At 39.2% G+C, this 22,509-nt stretch overlaps 1 protein-coding gene across 5 annotated transcripts in view; it reads left to right on the top strand.

Moving 5' to 3' along the window:
- The first annotated feature begins 1,516 nt into the window (after positions 1–1,516).
- Positions 1,517–22,509, top strand: part of LOC124154648 (CTP synthase 1) — a 42,929-nt gene continuing 21,936 nt past the window's right edge. The window contains exons 1-7 of one of the 5 annotated variants that reach the window (XM_046528501.1): positions 1,517–1,635; positions 1,740–1,899; positions 1,987–2,173; positions 4,135–4,305; positions 4,386–4,471; positions 5,503–5,634; positions 21,152–21,175. In XM_046528501.1, the coding sequence (XP_046384457.1) occupies positions 2,008–2,173; positions 4,135–4,305; positions 4,386–4,471; positions 5,503–5,634; positions 21,152–21,175 (579 nt within the window). In that variant the 5' untranslated portion in view covers positions 1,517–1,635; positions 1,740–1,899; positions 1,987–2,007. The other 4 variants (XM_046528498.1, XM_046528503.1, XM_046528502.1 and 1 more) reach the window with 4 other exon arrangements.

Raw genomic sequence — 22,509 nt, 5'->3', positions numbered from 1 at the left:
TAAGAACTTTAAAAATTCCCGATTGTGAGATTAAATTTCAGGACAATGTTTTGGAGCACTTTTTTAAAAGTTGTTCACCTTATTCTCACGCCCACGAATTATCATTAACAGTTTATAATGAAATAGTGGCTTAATACATTTTTCTGTGGATGTTGCATTGTTTCATTATAGAGACACTGCCTTGGTATCGCTAAATCCTAAAATGAAGGCACCTAAAGCTTCTTTAAGCCTTTGGAACTTCCCGCGATGAATTCTGCACGGCCTCACGGTGTGACGTCAGAGGGCGCTAGCCAGCGTTATTTTTTCAAAGCAAATTATTTTGGTCCATCTCGGTTGAGGGCGAAAGCTTGGTTATTTTCCCTATCTCGCTAGTGGATTTCTTACATTTATAGCTGGCTGAAATGTTATAACTTTAAGGCATAAAATTAATTAATTATCTCCGTACCCCTAAATTTAGCTTTCAATGAAACATGTGGACACGAAAATAGATGTGTTCCATCCCGACGCATCCATATGTGCATGGAGTATACGTTGTATTATATAATATATTATCGGTATTATCATTTGTGATGCATTGGTGCTTAAGAAACATAGAGGTTCTTTTGGACCTCCTTGATAAGAAACTACCGCGGGGCGGCCATGTTTCGCGAATGTGATTATCAATAGTATTCTCAACTAATTAGATAGGTAATAAATGTGGTAGCATCACTCCATAAATCTACTCAAATTTTTTTCGTGTATATAACATTCGAGCTGGGGCTTTACAAGAGAAGGAAGATAAAGAATAAGCGCTTTCGCACCACCTACGAGAAACAGGCGAACTACAAAGATTTTGAAACCTCAAAACACCTTGGCTGCAACGCGTGGGATGGAAGTGAATTACCTTCAAAATTTTCTCAAAATTTATGTTTCAAAACATCATCCTCATATTTGAATGGAATAGGGTGCCTGGTATTAACAGTAAATAGTGTTACATTACCAATTCGTTCCGGGAACGCTTTTGAGCAGACGTCGTGTCATACGAATAGATCGTTTGGTGTTCCATAATGTGTTTTTAAGGCACAATCGCACAATAATAAATGCAGCCGTAGCGTCCTATGATGCAGCACATAATTGGATCTACCAAGTGAGCTCGAACCAATATGGGGAGTCATTGGTCATGATAACGTGAGAGTGCCGTACGAATGCCAATATCGTCTGCTACAGTTGAAACAAATACATTTGTGTCGAAAGTTAACACGCTCAGCATAAAAATTCATCGATTTGCAGAATCCCTAATACAGCCCTGTATGAACGAGATGAGTTAAAGTTGCCGTGGAAATGAGAAATTCACCTATTTGAAATTTTTAATGGTAGAATCTGCTGTTTGTGAAAAAAGATAACTATTGACAGCTAGCTGTCGTGACGTCAGACTTTACCTGTCCAATAGAAATACGTTTTTTGCAGAATGGTTTCATACACCACTGTCGTTCACCATCAACATACCATCAACTTAAAAATAACTAATTTTGCGTATGAAGAGAAGAGCATCGACATGCGCAGTTGCGCGCATGCCGATATCCTGGCTGCTCGCACTATTTTGCGAACTAGCCAGAATTGAAGGAAAGTTATCTTGATTTGCCGTGTATTGCTTTGGTACTTACTCTGTTTAAAATTTCTGTTATGGTACATAGCTCGAGGTGTTGATTTTGCATGAGCAAGCGTTTATTTGCATTTATTTCATTTTTGTGTTTTGTCAGCCAATTTTCGGAATTGTGCGCGCCAATTCAACTTCTGTAATGCAAATGCATCGGAGAGCGTCCTTGTGCTTGTGAGAACACCACGTGCAACAGGAAATATTAAAACATCCGAAATATTCTTTTCTGTTGGACGTCCGAGTTGAAAAAGAGATTCATCGAGGTGTGTTTTGTGCGAAGATAATGTTAACCACGTTGTCATGATTTTTGTGTGACAAATGCTCTTGTATGTTTCTCTTACGTTTCGAAGTTTTGTTTTATTTTTAACCAGATGAAGTACATCCTTGTCACCGGTGGTGTGATCAGCGGTGTCGGAAAAGGTGTCATAGCCAGCTCCTTTGGGACGATTTTGAAGAGTTGTGGTATACATGTTACGTCAATTAAGATTGACCCGTATATTAATATTGACGCCGGCACATTCTCACCGTACGAGCACGGTAAGTACGTATTAATGTAGTGGAATTATATTTTATGTGTCATGTTAGTCATTACTGCCTTCAATGCTAGGCTAGTTGCTGTGGTGTAGGTGCGAGTGTAGTCGTATCAACTCTGCTGTTGGCTGTAATGGTTTTGGCGTTTTCTCTGTCGCGGAAAAAGATAGTTAAAGCATAGCATCATATCTTATGTTGATTGCTTCTCTCGTCTGCTTCGCACCGAGTGATTTGAACGGATAGCCGATCGTGTGTTGCAATGTTCTTAAGATGACTACGTTGTACGTGAAAATAATTTAAACTTCATTCCCTATTGTGAAAACCGGTGGTGTAAAGAATTGAGAATCTTGCCAATCAATGGCCAAGGAAACATAAGTCCTGTTAGGACTTACAGAATTGGCTCGTTCTTCTGGTTTTTGTTTCGTTGATAATACACTCTCTAAGAAGTATTGCAATATTCCACGTTTGGTTTACTGCTGCCAACCATTTTTCCCTGTCTCATGCATCCTATTTTACTTCCCGTCATTCATCATTGTTCCCTTCTTGAACTAATCCTAAGTACTTGCTCTTGGCCTTCCATTGAGAAATTTTCTCCACTATATTTCGCTAGTAATAACAGCCTTGTGGCATAGTCAATTCACTGTGTGTTTTCTTTTATGATGGACCATAGTACCTTTTCTTTTTCTTGTGTACACTTTCTCATCCTGTCATTCCATACGATCTGCTGCAACTTCCTTCAGAACCAGGTCCCCAAGGTTTCTACTCTTTCCTGATCAGCTTTTCCCTGTTCTGTATTTCTTATCAGTTAGGGTGCCACTGCCAATACAATTTTTTTCTCATCCCGTTTCCATGTCTCCAGTCCTATGCTTTTGCGGCGGCGACATGCACAAAGCAAGCAGCAGTCTTAAGCAAGCTGCCTTAGCTTAACAACTCCTGATGTCTGTTATCAATCTTCCATCTGAGGCAATGATGTCATACAGTTTGATAAATTTAGTAACTTTACTATACCTTCTTCATGGAATGTTGTCGCCAATGAATTATGCCTTTTTCATGAAGCTCATCGCCTGTTTGAAAACGTTTACCATTGAGCCACATCTTCATTTCAGCGTAAAGATGGAAGTCCCCCAGCACTAGCAAGTCGGCATTGTATGTCGGGTGATCGAAAATGTCCTATTGAAATTGCTCAAGGAGCTGTTGGGCTTCTGTGTTGAGATGACGGGTGCTGTCATGGATCAGAACACTTCCAGAAGTCAGCATATCTCTTCTATTGTTTTGAATGGGAATGGACGTAATGTTTCACACTATTTCGCACTCCAGCCACATTGCATTAAAGGAAAATTCTCTTTTATTGGCCTAAAGGTCAAGACATGTCAATGATGAAGCCATTTGTCTAGTTTTCTGGCTGTCTCTCTGCAGTGCACACTCGGCGGGAGAATCAGTTGAGGCAGTGTAGTTAATGAGATTGCTACTAACCTTAAACTAACGACTTACGGTCAGAAATGACTTGAGGGTGTGATACAGAGGATGCGCAATAGCCCTACCTGCGCTGAACCCGCCTGTCGCTTGTATGGTGTTTTTGCTGAGCTATCAGAGGTTGGAAACCTCCCTCATACATTTGGATTATTGATTTGATGGTGAAGCAGAAACTTGGCAAATTTTGTAAGCTTTCCAATTGCACTTGGTACTCGAAAGTGGTCAGTTCAGGGCATTTCCCCTTCCACAAGCGTTGCCCATCCCAAAGCTTGAATGAGGGTGAGGATAGATTCCCTTGTGAGCAAGGATTCCACTCTCTGAGGGACCCTGCTGAAGGGAGACTGTGCCACAGGGTGCTGCTGTCTGCCCTGCTCACTAGCATCAAATAGATTAAGCCAGTTTTTGAAGGCATTCAACTGTTATTTTTTGGCATCAGCTGAAATGCATGTTTTCGTGTGTGATTTGTTGATAAATTGGTGCTCATTCCCTGTCAGGTGAGGTGTATGTGCTGGACGATGGCGGTGAAGTGGACCTGGACCTAGGCAACTATGAGAGGTTCCTCGACATTACGCTCCATCGGGATAACAATATAACTACAGGCAAAATCTATCAGCATGTCATATCAAAAGAGAGGAGGGGTGATTACCTAGGGAAAACAGTGCAAGGTGTGTACCTTTTGCAGGTTTTGGGCATAATAACATGATGTATTGTGAGTATTGAGTATAATGTGTGTCTCCTTTTTCAGTGGTTCCTCACATAACGGATGCCGTCCAAGAGTGGGTGGAGAAGGTGGCTGCAGTGTCAGTTAGCGAAGATGGAAACATGCCAGAGGTTAGAGTGATGACCTCTTACACCACTCCCTTATGTTCCCTCACATCCTCAGAAATACCATCTACTTTTGCCCCAGCCATTGGGCGTCGAGGTTGGATCAGAACATCTCACAGTCACACACTTTGGCATTGAATATTCAGCAATGACCACATTTCAACGTGTTCATTTGGATGTTGTTGTCTGTTGTTGTAATGTTAAAGGTTGGAAAGTCTGCACCCTATGCTGCTCTATCCATAGGTGACTGCAATTGTCTACAGATTGCAGTTTCACAAGTGTGTTGGAGTGTTTGCATGATGCAACTATCTTTGTGTGTCGGAATTTATATCAGAACTGATTGAGTTAAATCGCATATTTAAAAAAAACCTGATGATTGTTACAACCTCCTTCAGAGTTACATTTTGGGAAGTCCTTTGTAAGAGAATAAGAAAGAATACATATTTCACGATAGATAATTTTAGATTTCTTTTTTCTCTAAATACAGTGTATTCTGGAAATCTCAATTAAGCTAATTAAGTAAAGGAGTCAGCTGTTACCTTGTCATATGTGTCTTTAATCTCCTTGTTTTTTTCATATAATTCAAGCGTCATGTACATTTTCAAAGTCAGAAATTCCTCCTTATATTTTGCAACTACTTTAGGAGGTTGGAGGGACACCACCCTGGCTAAACCAGTTTGAATGACTCTGTTTACTTAATATAAGTACTCTGTTTAATACTTGGCCTAAAATTTTTACATCTTCGGGGTATGTTAAGTTGACCCTTGTCAACATTTACTTATATCTCATACATGAAAATTTTTCTGATGAAAAAATTTCATGCATAGGATACAGCTTAATTTCGAAGTGGTAGAGATAATTTTAGATATATCATACCTTGGCTTCCATTTTGCTGACTTCTAGATTTATTACGTTGCCCTCCAAGATCCCTTGCAGCCAATCTCTAAAGGTGTGCTCTACTGTGGGAATAGAGTTTTGATCAATGGGATTTGTTTTGCCTGCACTTGAAGATTTACGAGTACCATGTCTCATTCCAGGTTTGCATAGTTGAGCTGGGTGGTACAATTGGTGACATAGAGGGAATGCCATTTGTCGAGGCGTTCCGCCAGTTCCAGTTTAGGGTGAAGCGTGAAAATTTCTGCTGTGTGCACGTGTCCCTGGTTCCACAGGTGGGAAATTATTCTGATTAAGTTGTCAAATACTCGTTTTTGCTAAATATAAATCCTTTTGTTTGCTGTGCATCTGTGTACCAGTAGAGTTCATACAAACATTCGCTTTATATGTTTTAATGGATATGATAGGATCGCTCTTGTCCATTACGCAGTGGTTCCAATTGCGAATTTAGAGGGACAAAGTTATTTTACCCTAATAAACTTATAGTGCTTGTTGTGTAAGCATTCGGAATAGCCAAATCATATATATAAACACAAAATAACACCATCACAGGTCTCTTCATGCTGTTTATTTATAAAAAAATTGAAATGTAATTTACTAAATAATTTTCATGTTACTTAGAAGAATATGCAGAAAATCATCAGAATTATTATATTAACGTGTTTTTCTTAATTTAATGAGACAATTACATTACCATTATTCTCCAAAACACTGGATTTAAACATACAATCGTTTTTCACGGAAAACTAATTGCTGATTATTAGTCACTTTAATCATTATCACTCTTCCAGTTCTCTTAATCTTTGACATCCACTGACTTCACATTCTCCATCTCTTGGTTGTCACTCGGATCATTAGTCTCAGGTAATACTGGTTCCTATCGTCTGGTAGCCCTATCGTATTTTGCCTTAAAATTTTCCACAGCTGAAATTCTATTGCATAATCCCTACGAGATATTTAAACAAAATGGTTCATGAGTAGGACAAGCATCGTATTGCAATGACACATATAAAGAGAGGATCAGAACTCTTTCCACTCTTGTATGGGACGATGCATTCACGAAAGCAATAATTTTAAATTTCGGATCCAGATCTGACATCTGTACCGAATTATCTGAGTAAGTATCTGGTGAAGGGAAATATCTGCGGATATTAGGATCTGAGGTATCCGATCTGACCATCCCTAATAAATATCTACAACTCTAAGGAAGTTTTTACATGTCTTTGAAGGGTTCACAATCCTACCTTAAGATCATCATCATTGGTCAACAATCCTAGGAAAAAAAAAACCCGAATAGAATGGAAAGATCATCTAACCAACGCCGCGAAAATCTTCGAACCTACAATCCTAGGATTGGTTTGACGCAGCTCTCCACTCTATTCTCCTATCAGCTAATCTTTTCACACCTACGTATTTCTTCTCTTTCACATCTCTCTTTACTTGTTCCGTATATTTTGTTCGAGGTCTTCCTTTTCCATTCTTGCCTTCCACTTGCCCTTCGACGATTGTCTTCATCAGGCCATCATGTCTCAAGATGTGGCCTGTAAGGTTGTTCTGTCTTCTTATTAAGGTTTTCATGAGGCTTCTCTTCTCTCCTACTCTTCTTAGGACTTCCTCGTTACTAACTCGGTCGATCCATTTGATTTTCATCATTCTTCTGTAGCACCACATTTCGAAGGCCTCTATCCTTGTTTTCTCTGCTGCGATCATTGTCCATGCCTCACTTCCGTATAGGAGCGTACTCCAGATGTAGGTTCTTATAAATTGTTTCTTTACTTCCATATTTAAGTTTCCCGCTGTAAGCAGGTCTCTCTTTTGGTGGAATGCTCTCTTTGCCTGGGCTACTCTGCTGATAATTTCTTTCTTACTTCTCCCGTCATTAGTTATCTTGCTTCCCAAATAACAGAATTCATCCACCTCTATCAGTTTTTGCTTCCCTATTTTAATGTTGTTTCTATTGTTAATTTCTGTTGTTAATTCTATTGTATGTTACATTTTTATGATTCATTTAACTTCCATGACGTGTCCAATATCTATGTTCTGTGGCTCACTGTAATATATGATCTTCTGGACTAATAAAATTATTATTATTATCATTATTATTAATATTAGTCTTGACTTCTTCTCTTCTGCTGCATACTAAGATCTTGGTTTTCTTCGTGCTTATTTTCAGTTGATATCTACCCATTACCCTACCCATATTAACCAGAATATTTTTCAAATCCGTCTCTGTTTCTGCTATAGCGGCTATGTCATCGGCAAATCTTAGCATGCTAATTTTTTCTCCATGGATATTCACTCCCAATGCCTTTTCTTTGATTTCATTAATGACTTTCTCAATGTAAACGTTGAAAATTACGGGTGACAATGTACAGCCTTGTCGCACTCCTTTCCTAATTCTTGCTTCTTCACAGCTGGGCCCTGATTTTATCACCGCTACTTGGTTTTTGTATAACCTGTGGATGATTCTTCTGTCATTATGAAGAACCCCAATTTCCTTTAGGATTCCAAGCATTGTGCTCCAATCCATGTTGTCAAATGCTTTCTCTAAGTCCACAAACGCAACGAACGTTGGCTTGTTCTTTTCCATTCTCTTCTCTATGAGCAGTCTTTGGGCCAATATTGCTTCCCTTGTGCCTTTGTTTTTTCTGAATCCAAATTGGTCCTCATCCAAGTACTCTTCTGCTTTTCGTTCTATTCTTCTATAGATGGTCCTTGTCAGTATCTTCGATGCATGTGTAGTAAGGCTAATGGTCCTAAAATCTTCGCAGTTCTCCGCTCTTTTCATCTTAGGAATAGGGATTATAATGTTCCTCTCGAAGTCCTTTGGTATCTCACCTGTCGAATACATTTCACTAATGATTTTGTATAGCTGGTTCAACGTCTTCTCTCCTGAATTTTTAATTAGTTCTCCAGGAATGTCATCAATGCCAGATGCTTTATTTATCTGAGGCCTCTTACAGCCGCATCAAATTCCGATCTTAAAATTGGGGCTCCCATGTCATCGGCATCCACTTCCCTCTCGTTTTCGATAGCTTTCCTTCTGAGGCTGCTTCCATTGTACAAATCTTCCAGATATTCCTTCCATCTCTTCCCTTTTTCTTCGTTTTCAATCATTAGTTCTCGGTTTTTGTCCCTAAGGGTATTACATCTTACATTCCTTAAAGTGGTTCCTCACTATCCTATAGGCGGCCTCTACTTTTCCATGCTTAAGATTGTTTTGCACGTCTTCACAAATACTTTTCATCCACGTTTCTCTAGCCTTCCGCGCTTTACGACATATTTCGTTCCTTATTCTCTTGTAACGATTCTGTCCTTCCTCTGTTTTCGCAGCCTTGTATTTTATTCTTTCTTCAATGGGATCTAATACTTCCTGCGTGATCCATGGTTTTTTCATAATGACTCTTCTTTTACCAAGAACTTCCTCAGCTGCTGCCTGCAGACCACTTCTAATGGTTTTCCAACTCTCTTCCATTGGTTTGCTGGTCGTATCCTCCCCTATTTTATTTTTTACAGCCACTTTAAAAGCCAGTTGATGCTGAACCTCCCTCAATTTTTCAACCTGCAATATGTTTTTCACGGCTTTCTTCAGCTTTTTAAATTTAAGGTGGCATTTCATCATAACTAAATTATGGTCACTATCGATATCTGCCCCTGGATAACTTTTGCAGTCCTTCACTTGGTTCTTGAATCTTTGTTTCACTAGAATGTAGTCAATTTGGAATCTTCTAAGGTCTCCTGGCATCTTCCACGTGTATCTTCTTCGCAGGGGGTTTTTGAATAAAGTGTTGGCAACTACTAGCCTGTGCTCCGTGCAGAATTCAAGTAGCCTTTCTCCTCTTTCATTTCGGTTACCTAACCCATATTTCCCAGTTATTATTCCGTCTTGACCTTCGCCGACGACGGCGTTCCAGTCACCTAAAATAATAAGATTTTCTTCCACTCTTACCTGCTTGATAACTTCCGCTATATCTTGGTAGACATCTTCTACTTCTTCATCTTCGTAATCTGACGTAGGCATGTAAACCTGTACCACTACAGTAGCTACGGGTTTAGTACCTATCTTCACCATTACTATCCTTTCATTAAACTGCAGGTAGCTTTTAACACTCATCCGGGCGCTCTTTCTAAGCATTATACCTACTCCAGCATTACCATTTAGCGATCCTGTGTGTATCATTCTGTAGCTTCCACTCCAAAAGTCTCCTTCCTGTGGCCACTTCATTTCGCTGATGCCTAATACATTGAGGTTCATTCTTCGCATCTCCACCTTCAAGTTCTCTATCTTACCGCAGGTGCGAAGTGATCTGACGTTCCATGTTCCTATCCGTAACATTCTATCACCTTTGACCAATGTACCCTCTCGAGTAGTCCCCGCCCGTAGATCTGAATGGGGGACTAGTTTACCTCCGGAATATTTTACCCGAGAGAATTCCATCATGTCATTATATAAATTGAGTGGAGTAGCTGTGACTCCTCAGGATGATAATGTGGTGGTTTCCCCTTGCCTTCCACATCGCAGTACTACAGCCGTTAAAGTAAATGTTACCACGCCCGTAGTGGAATGTGTGTCACTGTACTGGCCAGAATGGTCTCCACCTTCGCACATGTGAAGAACAGCTGCTGCCCTCTCCCCCGGGTGATGAGAGGCATAATTGTTGGCGGCCCTCAGTCGCCAAGTCACGGTATCTTCACAGGTTTTGGTATCATTTAAATGGTCTACCTTACCCAAGGGTAGCCCAATACCCCCTCAGAACACCGCCGCTTTTTGTCCACAACTGCTTATTTGACGAGAGAACTCGCTTATCTTGCAGCTAACCTCTATATCTAAAGGTCGACCCACCATCCGCAACCCGGTGGACGCACTCGGTGGCTTTAAGCTCAGCCGCGAGTACCTTAAGATATTTTTTTTAAGTCAATTAAAATATTTGAAGACTGAGTGGTTACCATTTGAAATCTAGTAATTGAAAGTTATTATATTTGAAGAAATATGTCTCTAAATAATGCTGCATACCGTTAGCTACAATATCCTATTAGAAATTTTGGTTCCTTCCATTTATGCTATCTTGCAGGTACGAGTTAGTGCTAGAGAGTCAGCCACCTTTTTAGTGTAGACGGCAGGTCGGAAACCTTGACATGTGACTTAGCAGGTGTGTAACATTGTTATAGCTCATATTGACCTTGACAAAGTTATCCATCATGATGCAGCATTCAATTTTGGATATAGCCACGGTGACTTCGTTTTTAGAAGTGACAAAACTGACTTTTGTCCTCCTAGTACAGCGATTGGGACCACTATGCTTTGTCTTGTCTTTCATCAATTGCCTGCAAAATGTTTGCATGATTTTTTTACTTGGAAAATTTTCAAATCCTTATTTATACTAGGTGCTGTTTGAATTCGGTGTTGATTCTTTTAGATTTTACTTTTCAGCTTCTGGTTTGCCTCAGGTTTGGCTAGCTCTGTATACAGAAAATGTGTTTCTTGTTTACTTGAGTCCGGGCTTCGATGAGTTCTGTATCGTATGTGAACACATTCTGTGCTCTTGACGTAACATCTACATCATAGCAGTCGCTAGCGAGTGACTGAGTTCGTGAGGGCTACATCATTTTTCCCTCTAACAGTAAATTCCACCCCCAAGTGCCAGCCACCTGTGGCTGGGGTGTAGTGAGTGACAGTCACCAGTCAGTGCCTGTCTGCCATGTGGAAAGCTCTGGAAATCTTTTTTTTTTTGTCAATTTTTGTATTTTATCTGGTCGTGCTGTGCAAGACACCTTTTGAGGTGAGTTATTATTATCTATTTAATTTTTACTTCAATTTCATAATTTGTTAACATATAGTTTATCTAATAATAATTTTTTATATCCTCTCTCAATTGCATTTTATAACCTCTTCGCAATTTTTTTTACAGATCTTCAATGTAAAAATTGAAAAAAGAAATCCTTTCACTGTTGACAAAGTACGGTGTCAGTGAAGCCCTTTTGGGACCCACAGCAGCGCTCCTTACACCCCTTCCCCTTTGGCTACCAGACTATGGACAATTACCGTAATAGCGTGTGTAAGAGGCGCACCCCTATTTTGAGCATTTCTATGAAGAAAAACATTTGGCGGCATTTTTTTTATACTATCGCGCGGTGTTGCAGACGTACGCCTGGAATTTTGACAGTTATCGAGCTTTCCTCTTTCAATATTAATTGAAAGAGGAAATTTTGATAACTGCGGCGGTAATAGCGGCATAAGAGGGAGTAGAAAGAGTTCCGATCCTCTCTTTGCATACGCCGTTGCTCTACGATGCTTATCCTATTCACGAAGAATTTTGTTTAAATGCTCTCGCAGGAGTATTGCAATAGAATTGCAGCCGTGGAAAATTTTAAGGCAAAACACGACAGGCACATAGCATGAACCTTCCCAAGAGCTTGGACAACAATCGGGGCAATCTCAGCGCCGTAGGATAATAACCACGTCGTAGGATAATAACCACGTCGTAGATTTAACTGAACCACACTCGGTCCTCCATCAGCCAATGCCTCTGCCGTTTTTTTTCCTTTCCGAGACCCCACAGGAAAATAGGAAAACATCAAGTTAAAGGGGAACAATGGAAACGTTTTTCATCCCTACCCCGTCTCACCGACTGACCTTGATCAATCTCCCAGTTTATGGAGGCCAAATGCTAGGTGAGTCATATACTGAGCCCGAAGATATCTCGATAGCTTTCAATAATTTTATGACACGCACGAGGTTCAAAAAAAGAAAGAGATCTAACGCGACGCATATCTGACAGAATTTAAGTTTTTTTAAGCTCTAATTGTTTGACACAAAGATTTATAGTTACAACAAGGCTACTAATATTCAAAATAGTCCAAACAGGACAATTTCGGAAGAAACAAGCGTAGCATAAGCGCATTCAGACAAGACGAGACGGACTGGAAACTTTAGGCAACGCAAACTGCGTATATCACATTGCTACGCCTTCGCCCCTTCGCTTTGAAGGCAGCGACGTCACATTCAAGATCGGACTTGTTCTTCCCATGCTCCTTCGCTCATAGCCTCGTAGCTTGAAATAGTAGCGTAAACCATCATTTTATTGAATTTTGAAATTTTATTGAATGCGTATTACAATTGTGTTAGAAGCCGCATACTTTAACAGCTAGTCAATACGTATTTTCGCATTTTAAAGAGACTTGGAGTCTTTGTAAAGATTGTTTTGTTAAGATTATTTGAATGTGTTTGGGAGAATAATACAGAACTATTGGGTCTAACTAATAGGGATGGTAATTTAGCATAGTTAATATCCAATTTTTTAATAATTTTCCATTTTATAATTTAATATGCAAAGTAAACGGAATGTTAACGTCAGTGCAGGGCGCCTGTAATGTAATTATATTCATGATCCTTGGTATATCGTATATATTTACTTTTCCAGAGTTTTTAAAGAAGATGGATGATTTCGATGCAACTGACCAATGTTGAAATTGTCTCAGACGACATCTAAGTAAAATAAAGGTTAAGTGCTAAAATAGGGAAAATATAAAAAAGAAGGTTTTTCCCATTTTGATCGGGTTCTGGTCTGAAAATGGCAAACCTGATCCCACCATTTTAAAAAACGAAAATATAATTTAAAAATCGTTATTAAATGACATGCTGTAGAGTTTATCGGCTAAAAAGTACAGGGAAAACACAAAAAATTGGGTTTTTTAAATGAATTTTGAGGATTTTTCGAAGTGAAAATGGTAAATCCAACACGGTCATTCAAAATAACGATAAAAATACACAAATAACGAAATTTTAATTAAAAAATCGTTATTAAATGACCAGCTGTGGAGTTTTTCTGCCAAAAAGTATGGTTTAAAAATAGGGTTTTTTCGAATTTTGAGGATTTTCCGGAGTGAAAATGGCAAATCTAACACAACCATTTAAAAGAGCAATAAAAAATACACAAAAAATGATTTTTTAAAAGTTTGCCAAATATTACTAACATAACCTAAAAATTCATCAAAAAAATCAAATATTTTTCCTAAACTCAATTTTGACCCAAAAAATATGAAAAAAATCAGTGTGTGTTAAGACATAAAAATATCTTTCCATGAATTTTTTCAGATATTTTAAAGCAAAGGATCACTCAGGAAAAATGTTTTTTGAAAAATCACGTTTTTTTTACGATAAAAGAACCGTGGGGCCACCTAGGCATCTAAAAATTTTGCTGAAGAGGTTTCTAAATAATTACTTTCGAGTGCATAATCCCAAATAAGAATCCAGCCTAGTGCAGATTTTACCATCTTATCCCGCTATAGCCTTTAGCGTGCCCTCCGGAGCGAAAAACCACCGCGCGATCTTTTCCATGTTCACCTCTGGGGTACTGACGTGACGGCGCGATGCTTACAAGAAAAGCAAACAGGAGCATTTTAAAAATACGTCACTAAGGGAGAAACTCCCCTGCCTGCCACTTTTTTTTGACCAAGGATTACAGATGACTGACTCACACTGAAAACCAAGGCCACTCAGTTCCCCTTAGACTTGCGACCGGTGAAGGGGAGGGGGGAAGATAAGAAGTTTGTGTAAGAGATGCACCCTCATTTTCGGCTGCAATTTCTGGGAAAAAAGGTGCGCCTCTTACACGCGCTTATACGGTAGTAAACCAGACATACCCGGAATTCCCTCTTGTGGCCTCTAAGTTCCGAAACCCTCTTCCTTAGGATTATTTCTGACTGACTGGACCGTAGAGGTAATGATCACCCAAATTGACCACTTTGGAGAGTCCATCATGCTGAGCAAAGAGTGTCCTGAGGCAAGAATTACTTGCTCAAATGATTCAACTAAAGAAGAATTTTACCATTTTTTAGGACTTGTATTTCATAGTGGAATTATCAAAATTGCCCTTATCCCAGATTTTTGGAAGACTCATTCTTTGTAAGATTTAAATTGCTTCAATTCATTACAATTCTTCAAGTCCTTCATTTCAATAAGATGGTGCTTTTATCTCTCTGAAAGACAGACTTCAAAATTAGGCCTCTTTGATAAGTCAATGGTTCTATGGAGAGGTAGGCTGGGATTTCATTAGTACATGGAGGTAAAGCAGCACTGCTACCGAATGAAGTTGTATATGTTGTTGGAAGCAAAGGGTTTGGCTCTGTAAGTCCGTGTAAACCAATGGTCTTCTGACTAAGACGTGTCTGGAAAGAGCATTCCGTGAAGGTGGTCAAAAAAATTGATGAGACACCATTTTGATCGTTATTTATGTTTGCAATTATTGATATAGTGTAGACACTTCCAGATTCCTTATGAGTCGGAAGACATACATGATGGTGACACTGTGGCGACGAAGAAATGGTATTCCTCCTGAGGTGCTTTTCTCCTGGAAATTAAAGGTGAGGTGGTGGAGGCCACCTCTGAGGATGGAATCTGTGTCCTAAGGTGGAAGCGTAAGAGGTCTGATGATCAGCACTGAATTCACATAGATAAGTCTACGTCAATAAAGCCACGGGTGGTGGTTAAATCCAACATGAGTGGCATCAATCATTTGGATCAAATGATGTCCTATCCCATTGGAAGGAAATCCAACACATGGTATAAAACAGTGGGTCTCCATCTTTGAACCTCCTCCTGCTGAACAGCTACTTTTCATTCACAGAAAACATTAGGAAAATTCCTCTCATTGACTTTCACCTACATATTGTAGAATCTCTTGTGGCAATTTCAAAAACTTCAACTCTTTTGAAGGGAAAACCACCATCCCAGCCCAACTCATCCAAAACCAAGGGCTTATCTCACCATTTCCGCCGCCTTTAAGACAAAGACAAAACACAAAAAATACGAAAGCAGAAGGGGTGTGGTGAGTGCTAGAAAAAGAATGCTTGCAAGAATGACGTCTGCATACAACCCCGCCTTCCTCAACGAGCCTGGATTGCACCTAGAGCAGTGCTTTCAGGACTATTTTATAAATTTACAGAGCTAAAACTTGTTAACAACCTGAAACCAATGTTTTTGTCAAATAATGCACGCATACCTTATAAAAAATGTAATTATATAATAGAAATATAAATAATGAATGAAAACAACCATTAAAATTATTATTTTCTGAAGAAAAATTTCTTTTTTACTTAGAGGGTATCATATGTCTCGAGCATATTATCCATAATTAGGAACAACGCCTTTGTATGTACAAAATATCAGTCAAAGGTTGTAATATTTACTCAAGTGCAATCAAACTTCTAAAATGGTGGAATTGCTATCATTTCCAGCCTAACAAATTAATTTTGGCCCTATCATGATGTTGCTTAGTTTGTTTCGCAAAAAACCTTGATTGGGTTTTCTCCACAGTACTGACGTGGAGTGAAAAATTGTAGAAATAAGCATGTGTAATGAGAAAGTATAAACAATTTGTCATGATACTTACAACATTTTAATTTCAAATTTACAAAAGATGAAGGTATTTTTTTAATCTGTAGAATAAAACATGGTCCCGGAATCAAATCTCATGAGGTCACTTGGTTAAGAGTGAAATAATATTAATTTTTTGCCAAAATTTTAGGCACGGAGGATTGCCTTTAAAATACAGTGAGCATGGAATGTGTTAATCTTTATTCATTTCAATAATCCACATGGCAAAGCATTCCAATACAACGCCTCCACTGATAAACCGCTCAACAATCTCCTACCAAATCAAATCCGCTCATCTAGGAGCGCAACATTACGAATGCGCTCACCTAACAATAGCTGGAGCATAAACGCTCACCTCCAATTCTCCAGCTTTAGAGGTGAGGGTTTATGCTTAGACTATAGCCAGCTGAGCGCATTCACATTGTCGGGCTCATAGATGAGCGGATTTGATTCGGTGAGCGATTGTTGAGCGGTTTTGCAGTGGAGGTATCAAATAATCTCCTCCCTAAAAAATGGAATGATGGATATTGCCGGCCTCAGTGGCGGCAGGGTAAAGTCCTCACCTGCCAAACAAGAGGTTGCGGGTTCGATTCCCGCCTGGGTTGGTTTCCCCAATCCAGGGCATGGGTGTTCGTGTACATGCTATTTTTAAATATGTTGAATGCCCCTGTATAAATTTGCCAATATGAGTGAGCTGTATTCGGTGGTTTGGGAATAAAATAAAATATATAAAATCAATCGTAGCATTGTGGAACCAATTCAGGAGTATTGGGCCCATTAGTGGGTTCTTTCAATTTTTCATCTAAGAGAACTTGTGTAATGGCAATAGTATTTAATTTTAATTTGTTGCAATTGAAGGAAAGTGGAGATCATTGGAATGTTATAATTTTATTAATACTGGAGGAGGATGTGGGTTAAAAAAGGAAACTTCTCTTCCAGAGGAGCTCACATACATTTGGTCGAAACAAATCTATGGATGCTAATCTTCCTGCAAATTTTATTCCAATGGACATTTCATCAGTTGGTGAGGAAACCATTAATAATGCTTACTTAGATAGGTAATACATGCTGAAAAATATTCCAGTGGAGGAGGAGAAGTCCAGGTCTCCGCAGAGATGACTAATTCTCTCATGCACACAAAAGCATGCTAACTGGATTCAATACGAGAAGTGTAGAAATTAATACCAAGTCAAAGTAGAAGGGCCAAAATGCCTTCAAAATTGAATGATCTCTTCCCTATGCATTCAAGCTCTTCTTATACTAATAAATTCTTTAAATTTTCAGCAGATTGCACCTCTTCACGCAGTCTGTCACCAAATTAGGGCCGGGGCTAGTAATTCAGCCGGCTGCATAACCATTGTTTGCAGAGGAACCTTAGTAGGGGTGGGGCCCATTTTCTCCTCTGAGATTTCTCCCGATGGCAATCATTCACTTTCTTCATGTTTAGAATGACATCGGAAAACAAATTCTGCTCTACAACTATCGCTGCTTTTGAGTTTGGATATTCAGAAAACTTTGCCATGTGGAAATTGTTTGCAGCAAGGGTATTTATTTGCATGTCTATAGAGATGAAAGCTGTGACTTGTAGGCATACATATATTTGAAATCTGAGAACCAGCAAAAACCACAGAAGTCCAAAGTGTCCTATAACTTGAAATGAAAAAAGAAGACCATGATTAGGACTCCAGTAGGGGAGGAAATAATGGGTGCAAGTTAAGAGAAAAATTCGCCTATGGGCCATCGGAGAGCTGGCGCTATGACATTCTTCCTTCACATTGTGTAAATTCTGTGCTCTTTTTCTTCGTGGGGAAAAAAGGAATCAATACAAGTACCATACAAACGCGTGTAAGAGACGCACCTTTTTTCCCAGAAATTGCGGCTGAAAATGGGTGCGTCTCTTACATGAATATCTTATTCCCCCGGACGCACCCTCCGTCTTTCAAGCAACGAGGCTACAGGCGAAGGAGCAATGGACAAAAACGTCCGATTTTGCATGTGACATTGTTGCCTTCAAAGCAATGGGGCGAAGGTGCAGCAATGTGATATACACCCATGTCTCGTATAGCGCAAGGGATGCGTTCCTTGGGGTCTTGCGCTATACGAATTTGCGTTATACGAGAGCGTTTTAACATTGGGAAGATAGGGATGCGTTCCTGGTAGCACAGGTCTTGGGTATTGAATTTCCTCTAAAACATATATATTCCCATAAATAGCCTTAGAAAACATTATTTATATAAATGTTTATAGTTTAAAATATCTTTAAAGATAGTATGCAAGCTTTCCAATACTTTTATTCACATCAAAAAAATTCATACGTGCTTTTGAAATTCGCTCCTGTCGTGCGGGTGGGCTAACATCTGATATCTCAGGGGTTTGTAATGCATTGCCGGCAGTTGACGATTTTTCAGACCAGTCTAAAAACAACTATTGTGTGTCACCAGGGCCCTTTTGTCGCTCATTGAAATAACTAGAAAATGCTACTTTGAACGCCATTTCATAGCTAGCGGAGTTTATGAATGTTAAATCTTTTTAATTTGAAGTCCTCCGAGTCATTAGCTGCTACGTGAAACAGTCTTTAAATGCCTTGAAACTTGACCCAGGTTTTCCTTCCCTGAAAATGAATGAACGAGAATGCATTCTTTTCCAAAAGAATATCATCTCGTCAACTCTAAAAACTAGTTGAGGGGGAAAGGAGCCACTTTCAATCATAGCTTGGAGTTCATCAGAAAATGTTGTGGTGACTGCGCTATCAACACTTGCAGATTCACCTGATATCGCCGCACTGAAAATACCAGCATGCCGTTTAAATACTAGAACCAACCGGAGCTTTCACTAAATGTCTCGGAGCGATTGCCACTCTTGTCTTTTTGTACTGATTCACTATGAACTTTCCGTATGTGTAGACCGCTTGGTTAAAGTTGGTGCGGCTGAGGTTACTGATGTTTTAACTTCGTCTTTATTCAGAATAATGCATCGTGCGTTTAAACTTCTGCGCAATATCGCTTTGATGCTCTCCATTTTCAAAGCAATTGACCTCTTTCAATTTTTCTTCTAGGTTTATGGTTTTACTTGATAAATTCTTGATTTTTCTACCCGCATTCCTATTTTTTGCCATTTTCTCTTGGTATTTACTCTGTATGGCTCTATCGAAATCACCCTCTACTGCTGAACTGTATTCCTGAGACGCAGAGGGCCTACGACTGTGGGGAGGGAACGAAGCCATTGTGTTTGAGACTCTATAGCGGACCCTTTTATGTGTTGATGCCATTCATACGCAACTCGGCCACCGCTCCATTTCTCCCCCGTGAAAATCCGATGACCTTGACGGCTTTAGTGTAGACCCTCTACCTGGAAGTCAATCGCCCGATAACCTATGACGGTAAAAATTTGGTCTCAAACAGTATTGCTTAAAAAAAACTCATTTCCACTAGCCCCACGCTTAATTAATGATCTAAATTAACTATTATCACTCTGCTAAGGAGACGAGATAAATTACTTTGGTAGGCCCTAATGACGAGTAATACTTTTGGCCATTGCACAGCAACGGATTTCGATTAATAATTAACAAAAAAGAAGATTTGAGGCGAGCAATAATATTAATGTGCGTAAAATGATAGCAATTTCGTGTGTACTTAGCGCAAGTTCACGTTTTATCATGAGAGCGTTTAAGATTTGTGATTAGGCTTCACTGCATTGCAATGTTTCCCCGAGGAACGAATTTGCGCTATATCGAAATTGCGCTATATGAGACATGGGTGTACATATTATAGTTGGTGTTGCCTGAAGTTTCCAGTCCGTCTCGTCTTGTTTGAATGTGCTCATGCTATGCTTGTTCCTTCGAAAATTGTGCTGTTTGGACTATGTTGAATATTAGTAGCCTTGTTTTAACTATAGAGCTTTGAGTCAATCAATTTGAGTTTAAAAAACTTAATGCTGTCAAGTATGCATCGTGTTAGGTCTCATTTTTTTTGTACTTGTGATCGTCATACTATTGCTGAAAAGTATTGAGATATCTTCGGCTCAGTAGGTTACTCATCTAGCATTTAGCCTCCAGAAACTGGCGAAAAGAATTGAAGCTGGTTGACCAAAAAAGGTCAGTCAATGAGACGGGTAAGGATGAAACACGTTTCCATTGTTCCCAAGTAACTCGTTATTTTCTGTCTTAGAAAATGATTTATATTGTGTGTGGTCTTGGTAAGGAAAAAATCTTAGAGGAATGGGCTGATGGAGGGCTGAGGGTGGTTTCGTGAAATCTACACCTTGGTTATTATCGTACGGCACTGAGATTCCTCTGATAGTTGTTCAATCTTTTGGGGAGATTCACACTTATGTGCCTGTCGCGTTTTGCCTTAAGGTTTTCCACAGCTGAAATTGTATTGCGATACTCCTCTGAGAGCTTTCAAACAAAATTATTCTTGAGTAGGACAACCATGGCAGTGCATCGGGGTATGCGAAAAGAGGATCGGAACTCTTTCTACTCCCTCTTATGGGATGATGTATTCAAGAAAGCATTGATTTAAAATTCCAGATTCATATTCAATTTCTTCAACGAATTTGGATTTGAAGTGTAAGGTGAAAGGCATTATACGTGGATATTTGGATCCGAGGTATCCAATCTGACCATAGCTAGTAAGCATCATAAGGGTGAGACTATAAGTGAATACTTACTTATCTCCGAGTGCCATGCATATCGTTAAATTTAGATGAAAAATGCTGTGTAAATTTTTGGTTTTGAAAGTGGAAATTTTGATAACTGTGCAAAGTACGTTTGCAACACAGAGTGATAGGATTAAAAAAATGCAGCAAAAAAAATTTCCTTTGGCTTTGATGCTCAGAATAGGGGTGCGTCTCTTGTATGCGTTTGTACGGTATGTACCGTGGGTGGATTCAGCCACAGGGTATTCCCTCTCTCTCAGCTCTTCTGTATCCAGTCCAGTCATCCTTATGTTGCTTGATACTCTTAATTCCCCCATCCCTTGCATTGCTTAAAATTTCTTGCTTGTGTGCTCTAAAAAAAACTAGATTTGCCTGTCGTACAATCTTTAGATGATTACTAATTATGAGTGGGAATTCAATTTCATTTATGAACGTTGAATTTCATCAGTTGTGATGAACGGTAACATATGCCTGCTAGAGGTTACCAGCCATTCCTAAATAGTGTCAGCCCAGTAAAAAATGAGCACTTCTTAAAGTATTTCACTTAGTTATCGTCTTGTTTCCCTGTATCCTCTTGATGGCGGTACAGTACTCCACATGATATGCATCTCACCATTTTTGTGATGGTGTGCCCTGGAAATAATTCTTTTCCCTTATTCAGTCCTTCAGTATTGCACCTGTAGTTAAGCATCTTATCACTTACCAACTACATATTGGTATTCGCAAGATCAGTAATTAATAATAAACCATCTTGTTTTCAGTTACAAGTGCTTGGGCAAGTTGGGGTGAGTGTTCTCAGCATCTCAATTCAACTTGTATTGAGAGGATATTTTTTCCTCTTATGTTTTTTAGTGCACAGCATCATTAGTATTTAAAATATTGTATTAACTGGCTGTTTACTGTCTGTTTGATTTAGTGCTTTTTTATCATTGAGTTAAATTGGAAGATAATAAGTAATTTCTGAAGTTATTTCATTACCTGGCACTCATCTACACCTTCACACCGTTGAACAAGCTACATTAATAGATGTGTGGCTAGAGGCATTAATGACCAGCTGCTAACCTTAAGGTGACACTTAGGTCTATGTTATGGTCAAGTTTTTTTAAGCCCGTTATTTTATACAAAGAACACATGTCCCTATACTTATCTGTTCAGAAATCACCCCTCTTTGTATCTTTTCTGTCAGTCATGTAAATAGTACAATTATAAGTTGATGACCCTTGTTTCACTCTGTTAGGTGTCTTTTCTTGATTGCTCAAGCAATCCTAGCATGTACCCTCTTGAGTCTCTAGTGATTGGACACGTTGCCTGTGTAAAGTCAGTGTAATGCTTGCTGTTGGCTCGTAGCAGTTTTTGTCAAATTGCACCATTATTCTTTGTGTTTTATTTAGTTCAGTTGTTCAATATTTCTTTGCTAGGTTCCCCGTGCCTGCCTCATATTCAAGTGGTCTGATGAGGGCAAATCATCACGTATTTTTACCTGGTCATCTGAAGACCGTGACACAAAACCCTAGATAAAGACCATGATAATAACCATGTGAGCGATACAGTTACCATGTGTAAGCCGTTGCGAGTTTAAGGAAAGTGTAGTGTGGGTAATTCATTTTTATGGAAGGATTGGCTTCTCCTTGAGAAGAGAGGCGACTATTTCTCCTCGCCTTCCTAAAATGTGGGAGGAAAAATTGCTTAACTTTCAGTGCTATACACATTATTGGCAGAAGACCAGAAAATTTGTGTTTATTTGGCCAACTTGGGTATGCTGACCAAGTGTAAGTTTATTATGAAATGCTGATTGATTGCACAGTTGTTCAGAAGGGGGCAGTAGAAAAATGGTGAGATAAAACGGAATGAAAACTGAGTTTGGTGCGACTGCCTGCAGTTACAGGCTAAACATGAATTGTTGCAAGGTCAGGATTTTTTTGTTTTAAGAAATATCAATTACTCCACTCGTTCCAAACTGCGATAAAAAAATTTATAATCGAAATGCTACTGCTGAGTTCTTCCCTCCGCCGTAAGTGTATGGCCAAGAAATATGTATGCCTTTTAAATTTAAGAGAGTATCCCAAGTGGAAGCCATTGATGATGGCTGAAAGTTTGAAGCACAGATAGGTAGTTCAAA

The sequence above is a fragment of the Ischnura elegans genome, chromosome 2 (assembly GCF_921293095.1).
Source record: "Ischnura elegans chromosome 2, ioIscEleg1.1, whole genome shotgun sequence".
NCBI lineage: Eukaryota > Metazoa > Arthropoda > Insecta > Odonata > Coenagrionidae > Ischnura > Ischnura elegans.
Note: the sequence above shows the minus strand (reverse complement) of the source record. Positions and strands in the feature narration are given on the sequence as shown.